Source organism: Arvicola amphibius, chromosome 14, assembly GCF_903992535.2.
Source record: "Arvicola amphibius chromosome 14, mArvAmp1.2, whole genome shotgun sequence".
Taxonomy (NCBI): Eukaryota; Metazoa; Chordata; class Mammalia; order Rodentia; family Cricetidae; genus Arvicola; species Arvicola amphibius.
The window spans coordinates 26,189,611-26,211,790 of NC_052060.1; the positions used below are offsets into that span (position 1 = coordinate 26,189,611).

The 22,180-nt window shown below is 40.6% G+C and overlaps 1 protein-coding gene across 1 annotated transcript in view; it reads right to left on the reverse strand.

Annotated features, from left to right (window-relative positions):
- Mfsd14a (major facilitator superfamily domain containing 14A) overlaps positions 1-21,878 on the reverse strand; it is a 34,540-nt gene extending 12,662 nt beyond the window's left edge. Inside the window, exons 1-5 of the mRNA XM_038311210.2 lie at positions 21,666-21,878; positions 8,803-8,898; positions 6,303-6,365; positions 5,312-5,439; positions 2,147-2,261 (exon numbers count right to left, since the gene is read on the reverse strand). Of these exons, the coding sequence (XP_038167138.1) occupies positions 2,147-2,261; positions 5,312-5,439; positions 6,303-6,365; positions 8,803-8,898; positions 21,666-21,749 (486 nt within the window). The 5' untranslated portion in view covers positions 21,750-21,878. The remainder of the gene's footprint in view (positions 1-2,146; positions 2,262-5,311; positions 5,440-6,302; positions 6,366-8,802; positions 8,899-21,665) is intronic.
- Between the last annotated feature and the right edge of the window lie 302 nt (positions 21,879-22,180).

The window sequence follows — 22,180 nt, forward strand, 5'->3', positions numbered from 1 at the left end:
TGCACAGCAACATGGATGGATACATGGATGGATGAATACATGGATGGATGGATGGATGGATGGGTGGATGGATCAGGTAAACCTTAAGACATGCTAAGGGAAAGATCCTAGACATAAAGACTGTCTTACACTATGCAATTTGTATGGAATGTCTACCAAAGGTAAAAGCACAGAGACGGAGTGTGCGGATTGCTGTCTGGGCTCAGGGTGGAGTGAGGACAGATGATAAATGGGTCTGAGAGTGTTCCCTGGGTTGATGGGAATATTCTAAACCCAGACAGCAGCGGTATCTCATTATGGAGCCAGCACAGCAGGAGCAGAGCTCCAGTACTCCTGTGGGGCAAAGGCACTTTCACTATGCATATCAGATGAGCTCACACTTGCAAAAGACTGAACAAAGGCCCAATCAGGGTTCCTTTGTATTTTATCCCTGTCAGTTCTACCAGCTTGTGACCATTTCTTTCTGGCAGAATGAGAAAGGACTACAAAGATCACTTTCTCCTTTCTCTAGATTTATATTATTTCTTTTTATTGATTGATTGATTGTTGTTGTTTTGAGACAAACCCTAGCTGTAATGAAACTAGTTCTTGTAGACCAGGTTGGCCTTGAACTCACAGAGATCCACCTGCCCCAGCACTGGGATTAAAGGAAAGGCGTGCATCACCACTGCCTGGCTCTAGATCCACATTATCACTTTGTCAGTATCATTTGCTGGCAGGCCTGCAAATTTCTATGTAGACTGGTCGGGCCTCAAACTCATAGACACCTCTGCCTCTGCCTCCCAAGTCCTGGGATTAAAGGTGTACAAGAACATACAAGGCTTGGAAAATTTTGAATAAAAACCTCTGGCTAGCCTTGTGCAGTAGTTTTTGTCTATAATGCCAGTAAAGACATAGAAGTCAGCCAGTCTGGGCATAGTAAGGACCTATCTAAAAAAGAAAAGGGCTTTGGTTGGGGAAAATCTAGTTTCTTCCATATAACCCTAAACTCCAAATATATTATGGTGATGGTTAGAAAACTGTACGAGCTTACTAAAATTCACTGACTATATACATACAATGCATGAAATTTAATACTTCAATAAAGCTGGAGTTTTTCTGTTTTTTTTAATCCTGGTTATCATCAATCTTATCATTTTTAAAGGTTTAACCCTACAATACTTTTTATGAGTTTCTCCTACATATTTCCTACACCTTCTCCAAAACCTGCCTCCCAACACCACTTTTTGCAATACTTCTGAATTAGAAATCAGTCTTTCATGGAACTAAGAGTCAATGAGATACAATACCAGTCCTTATTTATCACACATGTATCTCGTATTTGCTGAAACTCATCCCTGCCCTATTTCTAGCTATTTAAATAACAGTACATTAGTAAGGTTATGGTGGCCATTTTATTCCTAGGTTGTGGAGAAGAGACTGCAATTAGTCACTAGACCTATTCAGGTACTGACAACCAACTGCCTGTGCACCACATGAGCTAAGAAGGCATTACATTCTTTCTTTTCTTCAATTTATAAGGTATGTATGTAGGGAGGGTGTACCATGGCACACATGTGAAGGTCAGAGGAAAACCTGCAGGAGCCAGTTCTAACCCAATCCATCAGGCATGGTAGCAAGCTCTCTTACTTGTCTGGTTGTTACCTTCTTAGACAGTTGCGGACATACACACTAACAGAGACAACACAATTGAATAGAGAATATACACGCCTCACAAAGCCTCAGAAATGGTTTACTAAACCCTGACCTAGATGTTAGCCTATTATACTTTAGATTAATTCAATGAGTTATTAAATGAGTAGAAATTTTATTTCCTTATTTTTATAATTCCAATACAAAAAATCTGACAAGAATACAATCATTTAAATTCTGACACCATTTATAAATATTCCAAATGGTAACTGTCAAAGCTTATATGGCTCTAGGCTTTCATGTAATCTTGTTTAATTAGCCAAGGTCAATTAGTTAATATGTGTCAGCTTCCTTAATCCTGAGTTACAGGCACGTACCATAACAACTTTGAAAAGACTTCTAAATATAATCTAATGAGTAATTATAAATTAGCACTTCCTGCAGAAAGGGACACTTAATATAAGGTATTCTGTAGCAGGCACAAAAGACTACTGGAAGAAAAAAGTATACATACCAAACCATAAGCCATACTTCGTTCATGTTCTTGAGTTATATCTGCTACATATGCAAATACAACAGAGAATGTCACTGCAAAAACTCCAGAAACAGAGATCACTGCAAAGTACCACCTAAGAATGAAAGACAACCAAGAAAAAATGATTAGAACAATCACCATTACTTAAAATGTTCCTTCATGTCTATTAGTTACAGTAAGAATGACGCATTTCAGCCAAAAACTTTCTAGGACAATGCAAGAATGAACGCATCTATAATCCTAGGCCAGTTACTGTGAAAGTGTATGAACAGCAACAAACTAAAAACTGATGTCTCACTCATTACAACTTTCTATCCAAGTATCATACAGAAACAAAATCTGACAACAGAGACCGACAAACAAGCCACTACACGTTTACAGTGAGCCTAAACAGAGTTGCATGCTTCCCTTCTGTTGTTTTTGGCTCTTTAATTGTTAGTGAAACAAACTCTTTAAACTAAAGAAACCTGAATGGCAGTGCCTATAAAATTATAAAAATTATAAAATTAAGACAGTTACTACAAAGAATAAACAAGGGGTTGGGGAGGTGGCTCAGTGGGTAACTAACTTGCTGCACAAGCAAAAGAACTAGCACCCATGTAAAAATGGGTGTAGAGAGCCGGGCGGTGGTGGTGCACGCCTTTAATCCCAGCACTCGGGAGGCAGAGGCAAGCGGATCTCTAAGTTCGAGGCCAGCCTGGTCTACAAGAGCTAGTTCCAGGACAGGCTCTAGAAACTACAGGGAAGCCCTGTCTCGAAGAAAAAAAAAAAAAAGGGTGTAGAGGCGAGCATCTATAACCCCAGCACTGGAGCATGGAGACATGCAGATCCCAGGAGCTCAACAGCCAGTCAAATCTAGCACAAAAGAGCATGTTTTCTGGATTTAGGCTCTGCCTCAAAAATCACAGTGGAGAAATAATTGACACTAACAGCCCAGTATTAATACTCTCTGGCCTCCACATGAATCTAGATGGGTGAGTGTACACTCAGTCACTCACACACACATTTTGAAAGACAAGCTATATTTTACTAAAAATGACTCCAAACTAGTCAGCTAAAAAACCTCTATTGTAATGGCGACATTTAGTTTTCTTAAGTCATGCTCAATCATAAACTTTCACGTTATCATTCCACCAGAACATTACTGCTACTAAATATTTTCAAACACACTCCTTTCCAAAATCCATTTTTAGCTCTTCCCCTAGATTCCTTTGGTAAGATTTCATTTGCATCTTTAGTATTCATCAAGGGCTTGGTTTTCAAAGCTTGACTCTTAACTAATTAGAAGACTCTTCTACAAATCCCATAAATAATTCTAGATACTCACTGGAAATATACATCTACACCATGGAATAGAAAGAGCACAAAAGAATCAATGTACAGACACACAACTATTACCCTGCTAGTTCAGGGCATTTGCTGTTCTTGTGTGTGTGTGTGAACTTGTCCTCTTTCTCAAGTGAAAAATAACACACACACACTCACACACAGAGAGAGAGAGAGAGAGAGAGAGAGAGAGAGAGAGAGAGGACACAGGGTTTCTCCGTGTAACCCTGCCTGTTCTGGAACTTACTCTGTAGACCAGGATGACCAAAGAGGTCAGGAGATCCACCTGTCCCTGTCTCTTAAGTGCTGGGACTAAAGGTGTGCCACTTTCCTGGCTATAATTCTAATTTTTATCACAGAGGCTAATAAGTTCTTCTAACAGAAGCAACATATGCTTCTGACCAGAGAAATCTGACCAGAGATATACATTATGTTAGTAAAAGCTGGATTTAAGAGAAGATGGCATTGGAGGCTGTGGTGCATGAAACACAGCATTCTTTGGGGCTGGGCAGGATTTAGAGGTCATGTCCAGTTTGTAAAACAAAACAAAAACATATCAAAAACAAAAAAAAAAAAAAAAAAATGGGGCTGGAGAGATAGTTCAGTGGTTTAGAACACATGACTATTCTTCCAGAGGTCCTGAGTTCAATTCTCAGCAACAACATGGTGGCTCACAACCATCTGTAATGGGATCAGATTCCTTCTTCTGGTGTATACATAAAGTATATGAATAAATAAATTAAAAACAAGGAAGTGTGCAGCCATATTGTCCACAGAGCCATCTACGGCTGACACGATAGCTGGAGCTTCAGTATTGCTACGGCAGCGTAGGCCGAAAGACTGCTGAAGCGACGTCGCCTTCACGGTAGCTTACACGCAAGCTCCAGACTGTTAGCCCCAGAATCTTTTTAATAGGAAAAGAAAAGCAAGTTTTGAGCAATAGATTTTTGAGCAATCATTTTGGGTTTTACTAGTAAAATCCATTCGAATTAACAGTGATGAACTGTACAAAATCCCTACTTAAGAATAGAAAGGTAACACCTTTCTCCAGTCTCTAAAATACTGTTTTAAAATTTGGGCTATGTAGCCAGGCAGTGGTGCCGCATGCCTTTAATCCCAGCCCTTGAGAGGCAGAGGCAGGCGGATCTCTGTGAGTTCGAGGCCAGCCTGGTATACAAGAGCTAGTTCCAGGACAGGCTCTAAAAAGCTACAGAAAAACCCTGTCTCGGAAAAAAAAAAAAAGAAAGAAAAAAGAAGGAAGGAAAAAAAAGGAAATTTGGGCTCTGAAATCCTAATGCATGTTTGCTGGTGGTCTAGATGCTTCCAATAGTAGCATCTAATTCCAAATCCTCATGACCATTACTTAGGTACTATTTTTTTCCCCTTGAGCCTCATCTGTATTAAAGAATAAATACACTAAAGAATAAAATTAAAATATAAGTAAATTACTTATAAGTATATAAAATATAAGTATATTACTTATAAGTAATCACTGATAAGTAAATTGACCAAGAAAAGTAAAAGAAATAAAGAAGCCATTAAGAAAATACTAACAGTTGGGCCGTGGTGACTTTTAATTCCACACTCGGAAGGCAAGGCAGGCAGATCTCTGTGAGTTGGAGGCTAGCCTGCCCTACAAGAGCTAGTTCCAGGACAGTCAGGGCTAGAAAGAAATCCTATCTTGAGGAAGAAAAAAAAACAAAACAAAACAAAAAACAACAACAAAAACAAAAACAAAAAAAAACCCAGGAAGAAAGATAAGAAAGCAATAACAGAAACAGTTGCTTAGCTGCTATACAGAACTGAGCATGTACATACCAGGGGCTGATCTTCATTAGAGGAATGGGGGCACATGTGAAGAACACTGTTAGCAGCAAGAAGGATTTCCGGCCCCAAACATCAGAGAGAGCACCAATAAGTGGGGCACTGAGGAATGACAACAAACCCTACAAGTTCAAGTAAAAAAAAAAAAATGCTGTATATACATGAGCCAAAAAGAACCACTTTGCTATAACAAAAAAAGGAACTTTACCTCTAGAATAAATAAATCATTAAACTTTTAATCAACAGTAACTTATTTCTTGCCTACACATTGTTTTAAAATTTCCAAAGGTTGGCTAGATCATCTATTGGCTTCTGTCTGAGCATTAAATATGAAATGCTAATGTACTTCCAATTACAGGAACTAAACCAGCAACAGAAAACTATCATGGGCTAGTTACCTATACTGTTACAGTGGTAAGGAGACTATATTGATGAAAAGTTTGGGAGTAAATTTTTTCTTTTTCATAGCTATCCTTATTGTTTAAATTTGTATTCTTTTAAAGATTTATTTATTTACTTAATGTATATAAGTGCTCTACCTGCATGTACAACCTTATGCCAGAGGGGCATCAGATCCCACTATGGATGGCTGTGAGCCACCATGTGGTTGCTGGGAATTGAACTTAGGATCTACTGATGGAGTAGCCAGTGCTCTTAACCACTGAGCCATCGCTCCAGTCCCTAAATTTGTATTGTTATAGGAGCACTGAAACCTCTGGAACAAGAATTCTATTATAAGACAGGAAACAGAAAATGATTATACACAGCTGCCTATATCTAGGTCAATCTTATGTAAAACTGATAGTGCAAAAAGAATAAATACCCCAAATGATACACTATATAGTTATAAAACTTCTAACCCGGGGATCTGGCAAACAGTATACAAAATTATATATACAAAAGTTATGTATGTATGTATGTATGTATGTATGTATGTATGTATATCCATGTGTACATGGGCAAACAGACAAACAACTGATCATACCTTTACTCCTTGAATCAGGCCATTCATCAGAAATGTATGCTTAGGGAAGGTTTCATGCAATACCTTAAAAAATACAAAGCACGTTATATTTTAGTCTTGGTAAAATTTCTACATTAATATTTTCAAACAACCCCTCCTTGGGTTTTCAAGAAAGGGTTTCTCTGTGTAGTTGTCCTGGAGACACTCTGTAGACTAGGCATTGAACTAAGAGATCTACCTACCACTGCCCAGCTCAAGCAACCTTTCCTAATACAATCTAGTTTTATTTCACATGAATCTGCAGATTAGCATGGAGCTATGAAATCTTACAGATGGAGCGACTGAGCTCTCACATGACTGGGAAGTCAATGCTTCACAGTGCTGCCTTTCTCTGCAAAAACAACGGGGAATGGCCACAAGGGGAAGAAACACTGTTACAGTTACGGACATCTTGCAAGAACCAGAAATCTTCCCTTTCCTTTAGTTCCTCTTCTGGTCAACAAAAAGAAACCTCAGAAAACATACTCATTGTAAATACAAACAAGTAACTTATAAGACTGGCATACAGCTCCGTTGTAGAGCCCTTGCCTGGCATGGACAGGGTCCTGGGTTTGACACCTGGTAGAGGGATAGAAGGAGAGATGAGGAAAAACAAGTCAAATGCGAATTAAAGAAGCTTAATGATGAGAAAAATCATGTTTGTTTGTTTGCTTTTAAATATTCAAGATTTTGAATCAGCAGATCCCAACCAAGGGGCTTTATGTTTTATCGCAACTTGGAGGGAAGTAGGAGGGAAGATATTCCAGTTATCTACTAAGTCAGCAGCACTGGCTCTCCGTCATTTGTTGGGGATAATAATAATTATCTGACTTCAAAATAGCAAAGTTACAACTGGAGATTGTAGGGCTCTTGATAATCATGCATTAGGCCCTACACCAATCCTGCATCAGTATGGAAGGAAGGAAGGAAGGAAGGAAGGAAGGAAGGAAGGAAGGAAGGAAGGAAGGAAGGAAAGCAGGCAGGCAGGCAGGCAGGCAGGCAAGGCAATGCTAGCTTGAGGTATCTTTTTCTTTTTTAATGTTTTTTTTAATGTGTATGTGTTTGTCCCATGCTTGAGGGTACCCTATGGAGGTGAGGAGAATGTTGGGTCTCTTGAAACCCAAGGTGCTGGGAATTAAACTAGGGACCTCTGGATGAGGAGCAACTGCTCTTAGCCACTGAGCCCTATCTCCAGCTGAGATTATCTTTGTGTCAGTTACAATAAAGACCCAAGGACTGAAGCATGGATTCTGCATAGTCTTCAACATGTTACACTTGAGCCCTTAAACCATGTTATCAGAACTGCACTTACCCAGCTTGTGTGAAGAACTAGTGATACAGTTAAGTAAATTAGTTGTATTTTTTAAAAGGAAAAGGATCCCCATTAAATGTACCAAATTAGCATACTTATAACTCTAAGTATATTACTAAGTTATTCTAACTTTAAATAAATGATAGTTTATTATAAACAAAAACCAATTATTTGAAGATGAATATAGCCTGTGTATTCAAAGTAACCATGTGAAACATCATATTTTATGCACAGAAGGCAAAGCCAATGGTTATGTACGTGTAGATAAATCTGCCAAACAATAGGGACTGTAAACATTTTTCAACTCCCGCATTCTCCTTCCATGGTCATTTGATTTTTCTATGAACAATCTCTGAAGCATCCTGAGTGCACAATGACCAAGCTTGTGAATATGCACAAGTAAGCCAACTGCTTCCAAGTTTTCTTCTAGTGGGCTACGACGATGACTCTATTGTTAAGAGCATTCACAGGCTTCTCTTCCAGAGGACCCAGAATGGATTTCCAAGACCCACATGGTGGCTCACATCATCTGTAAATCCACTTCCAGTAGACCTAATACCTCCACTGGCACTAGGCATGCACATGATGTACTACAAACGGTTAGGCAAAACACCCATACACCCAACATTAAGAAAAAAGCTCTACTCTGAGATTCTGTAAGCTATAGACTAATTATTCTTTTCAAGACAGACTCCTCCATATCTGGGAACCTGCCTCTATTTCCTCTTCCTGCACTGGCAGGAGAAAATTAACCATCTTCCATGGTTCCAAATCTCGGAAACATAGGTAACATCCCTTTTAGTCTTTGTAGATCTTGAGCTCAAATGAAACTTGTCTTGGGAAAACAGAGTTACTCAATTTGCCTCAAAATAATTATGTTGAGTAATATGGGCCCTAAATTTCACCTTCCCTAAACCTATCAATGTAAAGATCTTTCTCCTCTACCCAACAGTGGTGATCAAGCCTCTACTTGGACATATCCAATGAAAGGCCCATTCACACACCTGAGCCACCACCCAGCTAAGGGCTATGTAAAGGTTGGAAGAGGTAGCTAAAGCAGTAAGTATAGGTCACTTCTGCAGAAATGATCAGTTAGTATTGGTTAACCATGGAAAGGAAAACAGGCCGTCTGCTATAGAAAAAGTGATGAGCACATTAAAGATTACTTACCACCAATGTGGGTGCTGTCAGTAGTCCCCAAGCGAAAAACTCCAAAAAGATGACAATAACCGCATGATAAACACTAGGGGATCCTATTCCTTGAGGCTGTAGAAAGACATTATTTTCAAATGTTAAAAGAGTAACGGTGAACTCCCAAATAACTAACGGTGACGATAGTCAACACTAAGAATATACAGCACGCACTACCTAACAATGGGGATAGTTAGTCTAAACTGCTGTTTGGACTCTTCAACCAACTTGAATATTTCAGATGAGATTTACACGCAAACCAACATGTGCCACTTCCGAGGCTTTCAAACACATTTAACAGCCGTGTGCAAAAGTTGAGGAGTTTAGATTTTTGTACATGCTGAAATGCTACATTGCTCTTGATATTGTCACAAGGCATCATCATTAAAACAATACATGTATCTCCCAAACTTATAGAATTTAAGGTCCTATACCCCCATTCCAAGCAAGAAATCAGAGGAACCTAAAATTTCGGGGAGGGGTGTTGAAGGACCATGGCTAGGAACCACTTTATGTAAGATCTCAATTGTTCAGCAAACATCAGCGTGTAGTCTATGCAGGAGTTCTAAGACCATAAAAGCACAACACTCCCAGTTCTCAAAGTTCACAGCCTAGAAAGACAAATATAATTGCATCCATTGGCTTACAGGTAACTCAGAGAGAGATAAGCATGGAGCTGGTTAGATACGCAGTATCCCGAAAGCTCATGAACTGCAGACTTGGTTCACCACTGGTAGTCCTACCGAGAGGAAACCAGTTCATGAAAGAGAGTGAGCTTCATCAGCAGCATGTTACTCCATCATTGAGTACATAGTCAACAAGCCATATGAGGAAGTGGGACTTGGTTGGAGAAACTAAGCCATCATCCTACTGATGGGTACACTAGTCCCTTCCCGTCTCTTTTTCTCTCTCTCTGCTGTCTGTAAACCTGAGTTGCTTTGCTTTACCACATAAACTCAGCTATGATGCTTCACTTAATCACGTGGGCCCCAACACATTAGAGCTACAGATTATGGCTTGAAGCCTCTGAAATTGTTATAAAAAAAAAATCATGAAGTTGTTTTCCCAGACATTTTGTCACAACAAAGGCAAGCGAACACATATACAGGTTAAGAAGTAACTCCAGGGGCTAGAGACGGCTCAGGGGTTAACTGCACTTGTTATTCAGGTGACCTGGGTTTGATTCCCAGCACCCACCCATCTGTACTGCAGTTCTAGGGGATCCAAGGCCCTCTTCTGACACCTGGTACAGATATATATACAGTCAAAACACCCATATGCATAAAATAAAAATTAATTAAAAAAAACTAGCTGAGCATTGTTGGCGCTCGCCTTTACTCCCAGCACTCAGGAAGCAGAGGCAGGTAGATCTCTGTGAGTTCAAGGCCAGTCCAGTCTACAGAGCAAATTCCAGTACAGCCCAAGCTACACAGAGAAACCCTGTCTTGAAGACCTCCCCCCAAAAAGTGTGTGTTTTGGGGAAATAACTCCAGAGCCCAGGTGGGCATACAATGAATGCCACAGTATATCACTTTCTTAGGTACAGAAATTAATTTTTTTTCTTTTTGTATCCTAAGGCATATCAGAGTGACTGATGTATAATATCTAATACCTTGATTCCTACTGACAACTGGCATGTGGTTGCTAGGTGACAAGGGGTAGCCTACACACACTCTTAGACTAAGAGTAGCTCAATTTACTGTTTTCAACTCTACAACAGAATAAAGGCAATAAACATTCAGAAGAAACAAGACTTCAAATGTTGCTTTCTTTCCAGTGTTTGTGATATACAGCACAACACTATATACTCCCTAGGCAGCTATGTAAACTCAAGGGCTAACAACTATGAGTTCAGTAGCATGCAAGATGCTAGTAGTGCCCTACTTGACACTGCTGCCAAGACCTCAGCTCAGACTTGCAACTGTGTTATGATCTGCAGTGCTTTCTGCTCTCACAGAAACCTACTGCCATAATTATAGAAAACAAAGACTTTATTAAGTGTTTAATTTGTATATTTCTTTTATACACTTGTGTATCACAGTGCATAAAGTTCTCTGGAGAAAAGAGGTCTCAAGTGGAAAAGGTTTAAGGGAGACCCATTTATTGCACCCCTTTTTAATTAGTGGGAAAGGTGTGGCTATTCCATCAAGTTAAGCAGCAATAGTATAGGAATGCCTACAAACTGAACTCATTAAAAAAGTAAAACTAAAATTCACAAACAGCTAACTAGACCCAAGCAGTCATTAATAGGATGAAGCCTGACTTCAGGACTTGTCTTAGTGTCACAAGTTCACTCATTATTTAAAAAAAATATTTCACAAGCTGGGCGGTGGTGGCACACGCCTTTAATCCCAGCACTCAGGAGGCAGAGGCAGGAGGATCTCTGTAAATTCGAGGCCAGCCTGGTCTACCTGAGCTAGTTCCAGGACAGGCTCCAAAAATGCTACAGAGAAACCCTGTCTCAAAAAAAAAAAAAAATTCACATAGGGGAATTCCTAACTGCCTCTATACCTTGAAAAAGTCATGCCTCTATGAAAGACAAGAAACGACATCTGCTTTCAAAAGACAAAACTGATTTTGGGGATCCTGATGCACCCTCGCTAAAAGCAGCAAAACTCCTTAGTTTGGAAGGCTAAGCATCACCTTCAGAGGCCTGCACGTGCTGGACAGGTAAGTGCTCCACAGCCAAGCTAGACCTCCAGTCCTTTAGTCTTAGTTTGTTTCTCACACTTTCGACTTGAAGCCATGCTAATGACAATTTGTGCTTTTTAAATAACTGAAAAATTTTAAATCATACTTGTCAGACCACTACTTCAGAAAAGCTATCTGTTTTATTCAAACCTCAAGCTTTTGGCAGTTACACTACAATAACCTGCAACTTTTGGCAGATACCATGATTATATTAGTAAGCAGTACTCCTAATAATATTTGTTTAAACAAAATACATAATCTTAGAAAAGTGCTTGCTAATTTATCCACATACGCCCATCTAAAGCAAATGCTGAAGGATAAGCTATATAGAGGTTCTGCCCGCCACACACCTACCAAAGACAGTGCAGCTGGTACTCCATAGCCAGAGATTCTGCAGCCACTGATTTAACCAACTGCACATGTAAACTAATGTCCTATTGAACATGAGTGGGTATTTTGTCATCACTCCCTAAGAAATATACCAGCCATCATTTAGTGACACTGCACTAGATACCACAAGTAATCTGGAGACGAAGGAAATATACAGGAGGCTGCTTATCTACTATGTTATACAAATAGTAAGCTGCTTTATTTAAGTGGATTGAGAATTAACATCTTCTGGCATGAGAGGAGTCTTGAAACCAATGCTGATGATACGGGAGGCAAAAGGAAATAAACATTCTTAGAGCTGTTTAACAGATATCTGGGTCTATAAAGATCCCCTGTCCTCACGCAATAGCTTGAGGCCATTGTTCTTTGTGGAGTAGAAAGCACTGGGGAGGGGCTGGAGAGATGGCTCAGCGGTTAAGAGCACTGACTGCTCTTCCAGAGGTCCTGAGTTCAATTCCCAGCAACCACATGGTGGCTCATAGCCGTCTGTAATGAGGTCTGGTGCCCTCTTCTGGCCTACAAGAAATGTTGTATACATAATAAATAAAAAATAATAATAATTAACTAATTAATTAAAAAATAAAATTGGATTCTGTTTAAAAAAAAAAAAAGAAAGCACTGGGGACTGGGTCTAGACACTGACTATTCTCATTAAAAGCAGAAAGAAAAGTGTGAGGACATGGTTGGGTGGCAGTCATCCTCCACAGAAGAAGGTAGAAGAAGTAAGAGAAGGATATCTGGAGCTCTGCTTCTCTGAGCACACTTCATTTTGCAAACAATATAGCAACTACTTTATAGGTATTTCCAACAAAGCAATTCCCATGAGACAGCAGCACACAAAAGCTAACATCGCCTCCAAGAGACCCAACTCCAAGAGACCCAACACTGGCCTCCATGGGCAATAAACACATATGGTACACAGACACATATAAGCAAACACTCATACACATTATTAATTTTCTTTGTTCTAGTTTTGTTTTTTGACACAGGGTTTCTCCCTGGAACTGCTCTAACTGTCCTAGAACTTGCTTTGTAGGCCAGGTTGGCATTGAACTCACAGAGATCCTCTTGCAGAACCATAAGGGCTAGAACTAAAAGTGTACACCTTAAATTTTTTAAAATAAATCTCTAAAGTAGTCTGGCACAGTGGTACATCTCTAGAATCCCTGCATCTGATACAAACAAAAGGACTGGGAGTTTAAACTATCCACACCTGCATAGTGAAGTCCCTAGCCAACGTGAGAGTCTATCTTTTTAGCTACTACTACTATCCAGAAGTACACATTTTCATGCATACACAGATATGCATTATAGGCTGGATCTGCATGTGACAGAGAATGCACACTTTTTTCCCATGAGTTTGGGTCACCTCTCTTAATACACTTTCTGGATCCGTCTATTTTCCTGTAAATTTCATAATTCCATTTTCTTTATAATAGAATATACCACTTTGTATAAAGAGCACATTTTTCTTACTCTTTCACCTGCTGGTGGACATCTAGGTTCTCTGTAAATTCGAGGCCAGCCTGGTCTACAAGAGCTAGTTCCAGGACAGGCTCCAAAAATGCTACAGAGAAACCCTGTCTCAAAAAAAAAAAAAAAATTCACATAGGGGAATTCCTAACTGCCTTTCCTTTGCTTTCAAGAACCTGTAAGTTTATAGTGTACGAGATGTCAGTACAGTAACATTTAGAAAGGAGGCTACCAAGGCCAGGCGTGGTGGCACACGCCTTTAATCCCAGCAATCCGGGAGGCAGAGGCAGGCGGATCTTTGTGGGTTCGAGGCCGGCCTGGTCTACAAGAGTTAGTTCCAGGACAGGCTCCAAAGCTACAGAGAAACCCTGTCTCGAAAAACCAAACAAAGAAAGGCGGCTACGAGAAGGTAAGTAATACTAGGTGATGAGGAAACAATCAACTGTAGGCAAAGGGACACAGGAGTCACAGAAGAGAATATAAAGCTACTTTTCTAGTTTCAATTGTCAGATTGGTTTTTCTGCTTTTCCTTTTCCTTTTTTTGAGGCAATGAAAGGCATTAAAATGTACCAGGTGGTTTCAGCTGGTAAAAATACCTGCTGCAATAAACCCCAGACCCATATAAAGATGGAAGGAGAAGTAAAGGTGGAAAAATAGACTCCTGAGGCTTTTCCTCTGATCTCCACAAATGCAGTGGCACATGTGTGTGCACTCATGTACACATGCTCACACACTCATAAATAACAATAGTAGTAGTAATAATAATAATAATAATAATAATAATAAAGATAGCAAAAGTATAAAACCTTAATGGACGCTCCTCAGCTTTAGAATGGCCACTCTAACTGTATAGAAATCCACCGGAATGTGTAGTTACAACTGGGGAAGCATTTGAATGGCTACCTTAATCTTGCTGTGTAATGATTTCATTTGTGGATTCACTACAATGAAGTGATTTTATGTAATACAAAGAACTATCTAGTTTATCACTGGTCTAATCCCACGTTTTTAATCCCTGTGTTTAAAAAAGACCAATGAAGATCTTAAAAAAAAAAAAAGTGAACTTGGGCTGGAGGGATAGGTCAGTGGTTCAGAGCATTTGCTTCCCTTCCAGAGGACTGGGTTATATTCCCAGAACCCACACAACGGCTCACAACCATCTGTAACTCCAACTCCAGTTCCAGGGAATCCAATGTCCTTTATGGCCTCTTAGGGCACCAGAGCACATAGCTTACAGACATACATGCTTGCATATAGACATACTCATACAGTAAACATAAGTCTAAATAAATAATGAGTATACTTTAAAAATCTAACAAAAATTAAATTTTAGTAAAATATATAACTCATGTGAGTAACTGTAGCTCACATCCTTTAACAGGAGTGTTACTTAATTTACATGACAAAAGATAATATAACAACAGCAGGATGCACTCTGAACTGTCACAGTTGATTTGAACCTGATCACCCTTCCTCTCCTGTGTCTTTGAGACAAGGCTCCACACAGCTCAGACTGACCCTCTGCCCCCCACACTTCCTGCCTCACTCTCAACAGTGCACTGACTTTAGAGGAATGCCACCATTCTCAGTTTTACTTCTTAGAAACTTTAATATGGTCACCATGTCTTTATATGCAACAAAACTCAGAGCTAAGAGTTTTACTGCTATGTACAGACCCTTCAAAAGCAAATTCACCTATTCTATCATTTTACTGGCGAAATGGTAGTCAAGAGATACACAGACATAATTTTTTGTATGTTTGTTTTTGTTTTTTCGAGGCAGGGTTTCTCTGTGTAATAGCCCTGGATGCCCTGGAACTTGCTCTGTAGACCAGGATGGCCTTGAACTCACAGAATTCTTCCAGCGTGTCTCCCGTGCTGAAGTTAAAGGCATGCGCCTCCATCACCTGGCTTACAGGCATAGTTTAACATATAGTAACTTACTAACTCTACAGTTACTCATGCTGTTCTTATGCCTACTCTTAACTTTGAATACTAAATGGGGAAAAACTCAAGTGTTTCTACTAAAACCAGAAACAAGGGTGTCTACCTCCTTTTCATCTTCAATACAGCACTTGAAGTCTTAGTAGAAAGATAAACAAAAGGGAAATAGGAAAGGAAAAAGTCAAGTATTCCTAATTGCAAACCATATAATTCTTTAAACTGAACCCTAAAGGTACAACTCTCAGTGCTGATAAACATTTTCATTAACATACAAAAATTAGTAACTTCCCTATTTATTTATTCTATTTATTTATTCTATTTATTTATTTATTTGTTTGTTTTTGGTTTTGAGACAGGGTTTCTCTGTAGCTTTGGGGTCTGTCCTGGAACTCACTCTGTAGACCAGGCTGGCCTTGAACTCACAGAGATCCGCAGGCCTCTGCCTCCCGAGTGCTGGGATTAAAGATGTGTGCCACCACTGCCTGGTTAACCTTCCTATTTATAAATAATAATGTTCTGAGAAAAAAAAGCAGGAAAACAATCCCATTTACTGTTGTCTCAAAATAAATATACAGGGGCTGGAGAGATGAATCAGCAAGTAAGATCTAGCTGTTCTTGCAGAACCAGGTTTAATTCCCAGCACCCACCCAGCGGCTCACAACCATCTGGAACTCCAATCTCAGGAGACCCGATGCTCTCTTCTGGCCCCCGAGAACAGCAGGCAGGAATGTGGTACATATACATGCAGGTAAAGCACCTGTACACGTAAAATAAATGCCTTGGAGTAAATATAACTACACAAGTAAAAGAAAACTATATATGAAAACTTGAAAACATTGAAGAAAATAATCTAAGTGGAAACTAGAAAATAGAATGACATTTCATGTTCACATATTATAAGAATTAATATTGTGAAAATGAACATCCTATTAAAAAATCTACATTCAATGCAATCCCCATTAAAATTCCAATACCATTCCTCAAACGAGAAAGACCAATGCTAGGGCATACCTGATCTCACACTGTATGACAGAGACAGTTAACAAAACACAGGATGGTATTGGCACAAAACAGGCATATAGTTAAACAGAAATGAAAGAAGAGGCCAGAAATAAACCTACACAGTTACAGCCACCTACCTTTCTGATAGATGCATAAAAATGTTATCAGAGAAAGGAGAGCCTCTTTTAACAGATGGTGTTAAATTTCCAAATCTACAAGAATGAAACTAGGTCCCTAGATCTCACCTTGCACAAAAATCAATTCAAAATGAATCAAAGACCTGACTGAACCCACTAGGGGGAAGCACTTCAACACAAATGTGTAGACAAGGATTTTCTGAAAAGGATATCACTAGCACAGGGAAAAACTGTCAAGAATTGGCAAATGGGATTATATTAAATCAAGATGCGTCTGTAAAGCAAGTAAAAGAATCACCAGGGTGGACATGCCTAGAGAATGGGAGGAAATTCTTGCTAACTATACATCTGATACATTAACTAACAAGTAGAATACACAAAGAATTAAAAAACTTAGTGTGCCAGGAGGTGGTGGCACATGCCTTTAATCCCAGCAATCGGGAGGCAGAGGCAAAGGCAGGCAGATATCTTTGAGTTCAAGGCCAGCCTGGTCCACAAGAGCTAGTTTCAGGACAGGCTCCAAAGCTACAGAGAAACCCTGTCTCAAAAAACCAAAATAAAAAAAAAAAAAAGAAGAAAAAACCTAACTAGTAAATCTGCTGTTTGGTGGATATTCAAACATGGTGTGAATATATATTGTGTGATTAGTGTAATAAAGAGCTGAATGGCCAATAGCTAGGCAGGAGAGGATAGGCAGAATTTCCCGGGAAATACAGAACTCTGGGAAAAGAGAGACAGGGAGATGCCAGTGAGACAAGGAGAGGAAATAGGAGATGCAAGATGGAAGAAAGGTAATGCCATGTGGCAGAATGTAGATTACAATAAATGAGTTAATTTAAGTTATAAGAGCTAGTAGAGACAAACCTAAGCTAAAGACCAACCTTTCATACTTAATAACTCTCATTGTTGTTATTTGGGAACTAGCAGTCCAATAAAATAGTTCAGCAATGAAATCAGTATCAGAAGATGACATTTAATAAACAGAAGAAAAAATGCTAAATCTCGTGACTCACCAGAGAATGCAAATTTAAATTACATTGAAATTCCATCTCTTATCAATAAAATTGACACTCATTAAGGGATTAAAAAAACCTAAAAAACAAAAACAAAACAAATGCTAGATAGGATGCCACCAAAAAAGAATCCTTATATACTGCTGGAGGGAATGTAAGGTACTCCAATCATTATGGTCATTAGTATGGAGGTTTCTCAAAACACTAAACAGATCTGCCACAAGACCAGGTCTACCACTCCTTGTTACTACTCAGAGGAGTTCAAATCAGCACATCACAGATATCTGCACATCAGTGCTTACTGCAACATTGTTGACATTCATTAAGTTATGGAGCCTAGCTATCCCTTAGCAGAAGAGCGGATAAAGAAAACATAATATATATGTGCAATGTAATTATTTCAGATCAAGGGGACACAAATTGGAAAAGAAGTCAAACTCACACTGTTTGCTGATGATATGATAGTTTACATAAGTGATCCCAAAAATTTTACCAAGGAACTTCTACAACTCATAAACACTTTCAGCAATGTAGTGTAATACAAGATTAATTTTAAAAAAATCAGTAGCCCTCCTATACACAGATGATAAAAGGGCTGGGGAAGAAATCAGAGAATCAACACCCTTCACAATAGCCACAAATAGCATAAAATATCTCGGAGTAACTCTAACCAAATAAGTGGAAGACTTGTATGACAAGAACTTTAAGTCTTTGAAGAAAGAAATTGAAGACACCAGAAAATGGAAAGATCTCCCATGCTCTTGGGTAGGCAGAATTAACATAGTAAAAATGGCAATCTTACCAAAAGCAATCTATAGACTCAACACAATGCCCATCAAAATCCCAGCAAAATTCTTCAAAGACCTTGAAGAATTCCAACTTCATATGGAAAAACAAAAATCCCAGGATAGTCAAAACAATCCTGTACAATAAAAGAACTTCTGGAGGCATCACAATCCCTGACTTCAAATTCTACTACAGAGCTACAGTACTGAAAACAGCCTGGTATTGGCATTAAGAACAAACAGGAGAACCAATGGAACCGAATAGAAGACCTGGATATCAATCTACACATCTTCGAACTCCTGATCTTTGATAAAGAAGCAAAAAACATCAAATGGAAAAAATAAAGCATATTTAACAAGTGGTGCTGGCATAACTGGATATCAACATATATCAGAATGAAAATAGACCCATATCTATCACCATGCAAAAAACTCAAGTCCAAATGGATCAAAGACCTCAACATAAAGCCAACCACACTGAACCTTATAGAAGAGAAAGTGGGAAGTACACTTGAACGCATTGGCACAGGGAACCACTTCCTAAATAGAACCCCACAGCACAGACACTGAGAGAAACAATTAATAAATGGGACCTCCTGAAACTGAAAAGCTTCTGTAAAGCAAAGGACACAGTCAACAAGACAAAACGACAGCCTACAGAATGGGAAAAGAGCTTCACTAGCCCCACATCAGACAGAGGTCTGATCTCCAAAATATACAAAGAACTCAAGAAACTGGACATCAAAAGAACACATAATCCAATAAAAAATGGAGTACAGACCTAAACAAAGAACTCTCAACAGAGGAATCTAAAATGGCTAAAAGACACTTAAGGAAATGTTCAACATCTTTAGTCATCAGAGAAATGCAAATCAAAACAACTCTGTGATTCCATCTTAAACCTGAAAGAATGGCCAAAATCAAAAACACGGATGACAACTTATGCTGGAGAGGTTGTGGGGAAAAGGGAACACTTCTGCATTGCTGGTGGGAATGCAAGCTGGTACAACCCCTTTGGATGTCAGTGTGGCGATTTCTCAGAAAATTAGGAAACAACCTTCCTCCAGACCCAGCAATACCACTTTTGGGTATATATCCAAAGGATGCTCAATCATGTCACAAGGACATGTGCTCAACTATGTCATAGCAGCTTTGTCATAGCCAGAACCTGGAAACAACCTAAATGCCCCTCTACTGAAGAATGGATAAGGAAAATGTGGTACATTTACACAATGGAGTACTACACAGCAGAAAAAAATGACAGCTTGAATTTTGCAGGAAAATGGATGGAACTAGAAAAATTATTTTGAGTGAGGTAATCCAGACACAGAAAGACAATTATCATATGTACTCACTCATAGGTGGTTTTTAAACATAAAGCAAAGAAAGCCAGCCTAGAAACCACGATCACAGAGAACTTAGACAACAATAAGGACACTGAGACTTACATAGATGTAACGTACATGGGAAGTAGAAAGTAGAAAAAGACAAGATTTCCCGAGTAAATTGGGAGCATGGGGACCTTGGGGGAGGGTTGAAAGGAGGAGGGGAGAGGCAGGGAGGGGAGCAGAGAAAAATGTAGAGCTCAATAAATATCAATAAAAGAAAATCCCAAAAAAACAAAAACCAGAGATAGATGATGGTGCACACCTTTAATCCCGGGAAGCAGAAGGAGGTGAATCTCTGTGAGTTGGAGGCCAGCCTGGTCTATAGAGATACTTCGAGGACAGTTAGGGATGTTACACAGAAAAACCCTGTCCCAAAACAAAACAAAACAGAGGTGGGATAGAGTGGGGAGGAGTGCACCAACATGGCGGCTACCAATAATAACTCCAGTTCCAAGGGATCTGATGGCTGCTTCTGACCTCCAGGCACCCCGCTCACATGGTGAGACACGTGCAGGCAAAACACCCACATGTCAACAATAAACCTCAATGTCCATAATGGTAGTCTAACTTACATGTAGAGGCAGAAAAGTAATGCCATCTTAAAGCAAAACACTCACATGTACGAGAAAGAAACAACCTACCAATAGATAGATAGACAGATAAACAGAGATATCCAGCCAGCCATCTACCCACATACTAGAGGCCCAGTGGGATTCAATGGGGAAAGCAAAGCTCTTACTGTGGCCACAGAAACAGGTCTTTTGTTGTTGTTGTTTGTTTTGTTTTTCGAGACAGGGTTTCTCTATAGCTTTGAAGCTATCTCGAAAATCAAAAAAAGAAACAATGCCCCCAACAAAAAATGTCTTTCTACAGCTGACAACAATATCCTACCAACTTGGTCAGAGCAGCTAATTTGAATTCATGAGATTAAAGTAGTATTTTAATCAGGTACAGTAACAAGGATCTGGGAAACATCGAACCTTCTTTTTTCAATAAATGTCAAAGCTATGACAACTAATAAGTCTGACAGTTAACCGAACATATTCTGAAATCGTTCCATATGTCCCAAGCTTTCTAAATTTTGGCAGCTGGACTAGGCCATGATCTGAAATGTCAAAAGAAAGTTGTCATTTAATTCAAGCTGAATTCGGCAAATCCTCGGTGGTGGCCTACTTACATATTTAGTGCTTTGCTAGCACTGACCGAGGCTCCATTAAATTACAAACAAACAGAATGAAAGAAACCATGTCTGCAACTTCACAGGAAAGAGACACATCTCTTTTTCCCATTCTACTTCCGAACCTGATACCAAAGGATCCAGCAAAGAGCAGAGGGTAACAGCAGGGAAATCTCAGCACAACAAAAGTGTACACTCGTCTGTCAGTTACAAATCCTATATCCTCTTCTGGTAACCCACTGCACACTGCATAAAGTTTCCCAAGAATAAGGATCAGCTAAAAGGTACATTTTTTTAGCCCCAGCCCGCCTGCCTTTCAAAGGGTCTTTCACTGATCCTCCCGTCAGGACAAATTAAAGACTGTTATTTTGAGGCACAAGGTGATGACTTCTCTAAGGAGAGTGTAGGCCCCAGGTAGTCAGGTCAGGCTTGACGACGCCGGGCGGGGAAGCGAGCCCAGCCTCCGACCGGGTCCCCGAGCCCAGGAGTTCCGAACCGCCTCTCCGGCTCCGGCGACCACGACGGGAAAACGCACGTACCCTGACCCAGCGGGCGGCGGCGGCGGCCACCCGCCACAGCATATGGAGCTCAGGGCTGCCCGGCCTCCCAGCGCGCCGCGCTGGGCCTGGCTGAGCTGCAGAGGGGGCTGACGCCTCCTCCCCGCGGCCGGGTGCACATGGGCCGAGGCCGCAGGCCCCCGAGACGCCGCGACCGGCCGCGGACACCGCGGGTCGAGGCGGCGGCTGCGACAGCATCGCGGGCGGGCTGGGTGCTCCCCGGACCGGCGAACGCGGAAGCTGGGCCCGCGCCGGGGCCACCCCGCGGCGCGGAACCGACACTCACCGTGCCTCCGTCCTTAATGATGATCTTCTTGGCCAGCATGATACTGCGGTTCGCGGCCCGTTTCTTTTTCTTCCCCTGGGTCATTTTACCATCCTCGACTCCCGGCGCTGCAGCAGCCACTCAGGGGTCGGGAGGCCCCAGCGGCGAGTGCCGTCCCGCCACTACTGCCGGGCCGAGCCGCTCCGGGCGAACGCCGCCATCTTGAGGGCCCGGCCTGCCTCCGGCGGCGCGTCACATCGTGCGATGGGCTGAGTCGCCCGCCCCGCCCCCATGACGCAGCCCCGCCCCCGCATGCGGACACGCCCCTCGAAGCTGCACTAACGGAGGGAAGGGAGGCGTCCTGGGGCCGGGTGGGGCCAGGTCCCTGGACTAGCGGGCTGGTCCCTTCTTTGTAAGGTGCTGAGCAGCGGGTATGATAACTGTTTCTCCTTCTCAGATTAAAGAACTCAAGTTTCAAAAGTTATTACCTGCTCAAATGTGACAAAGAGTTTCTCAGAACCTCTAAACAGGCGTCC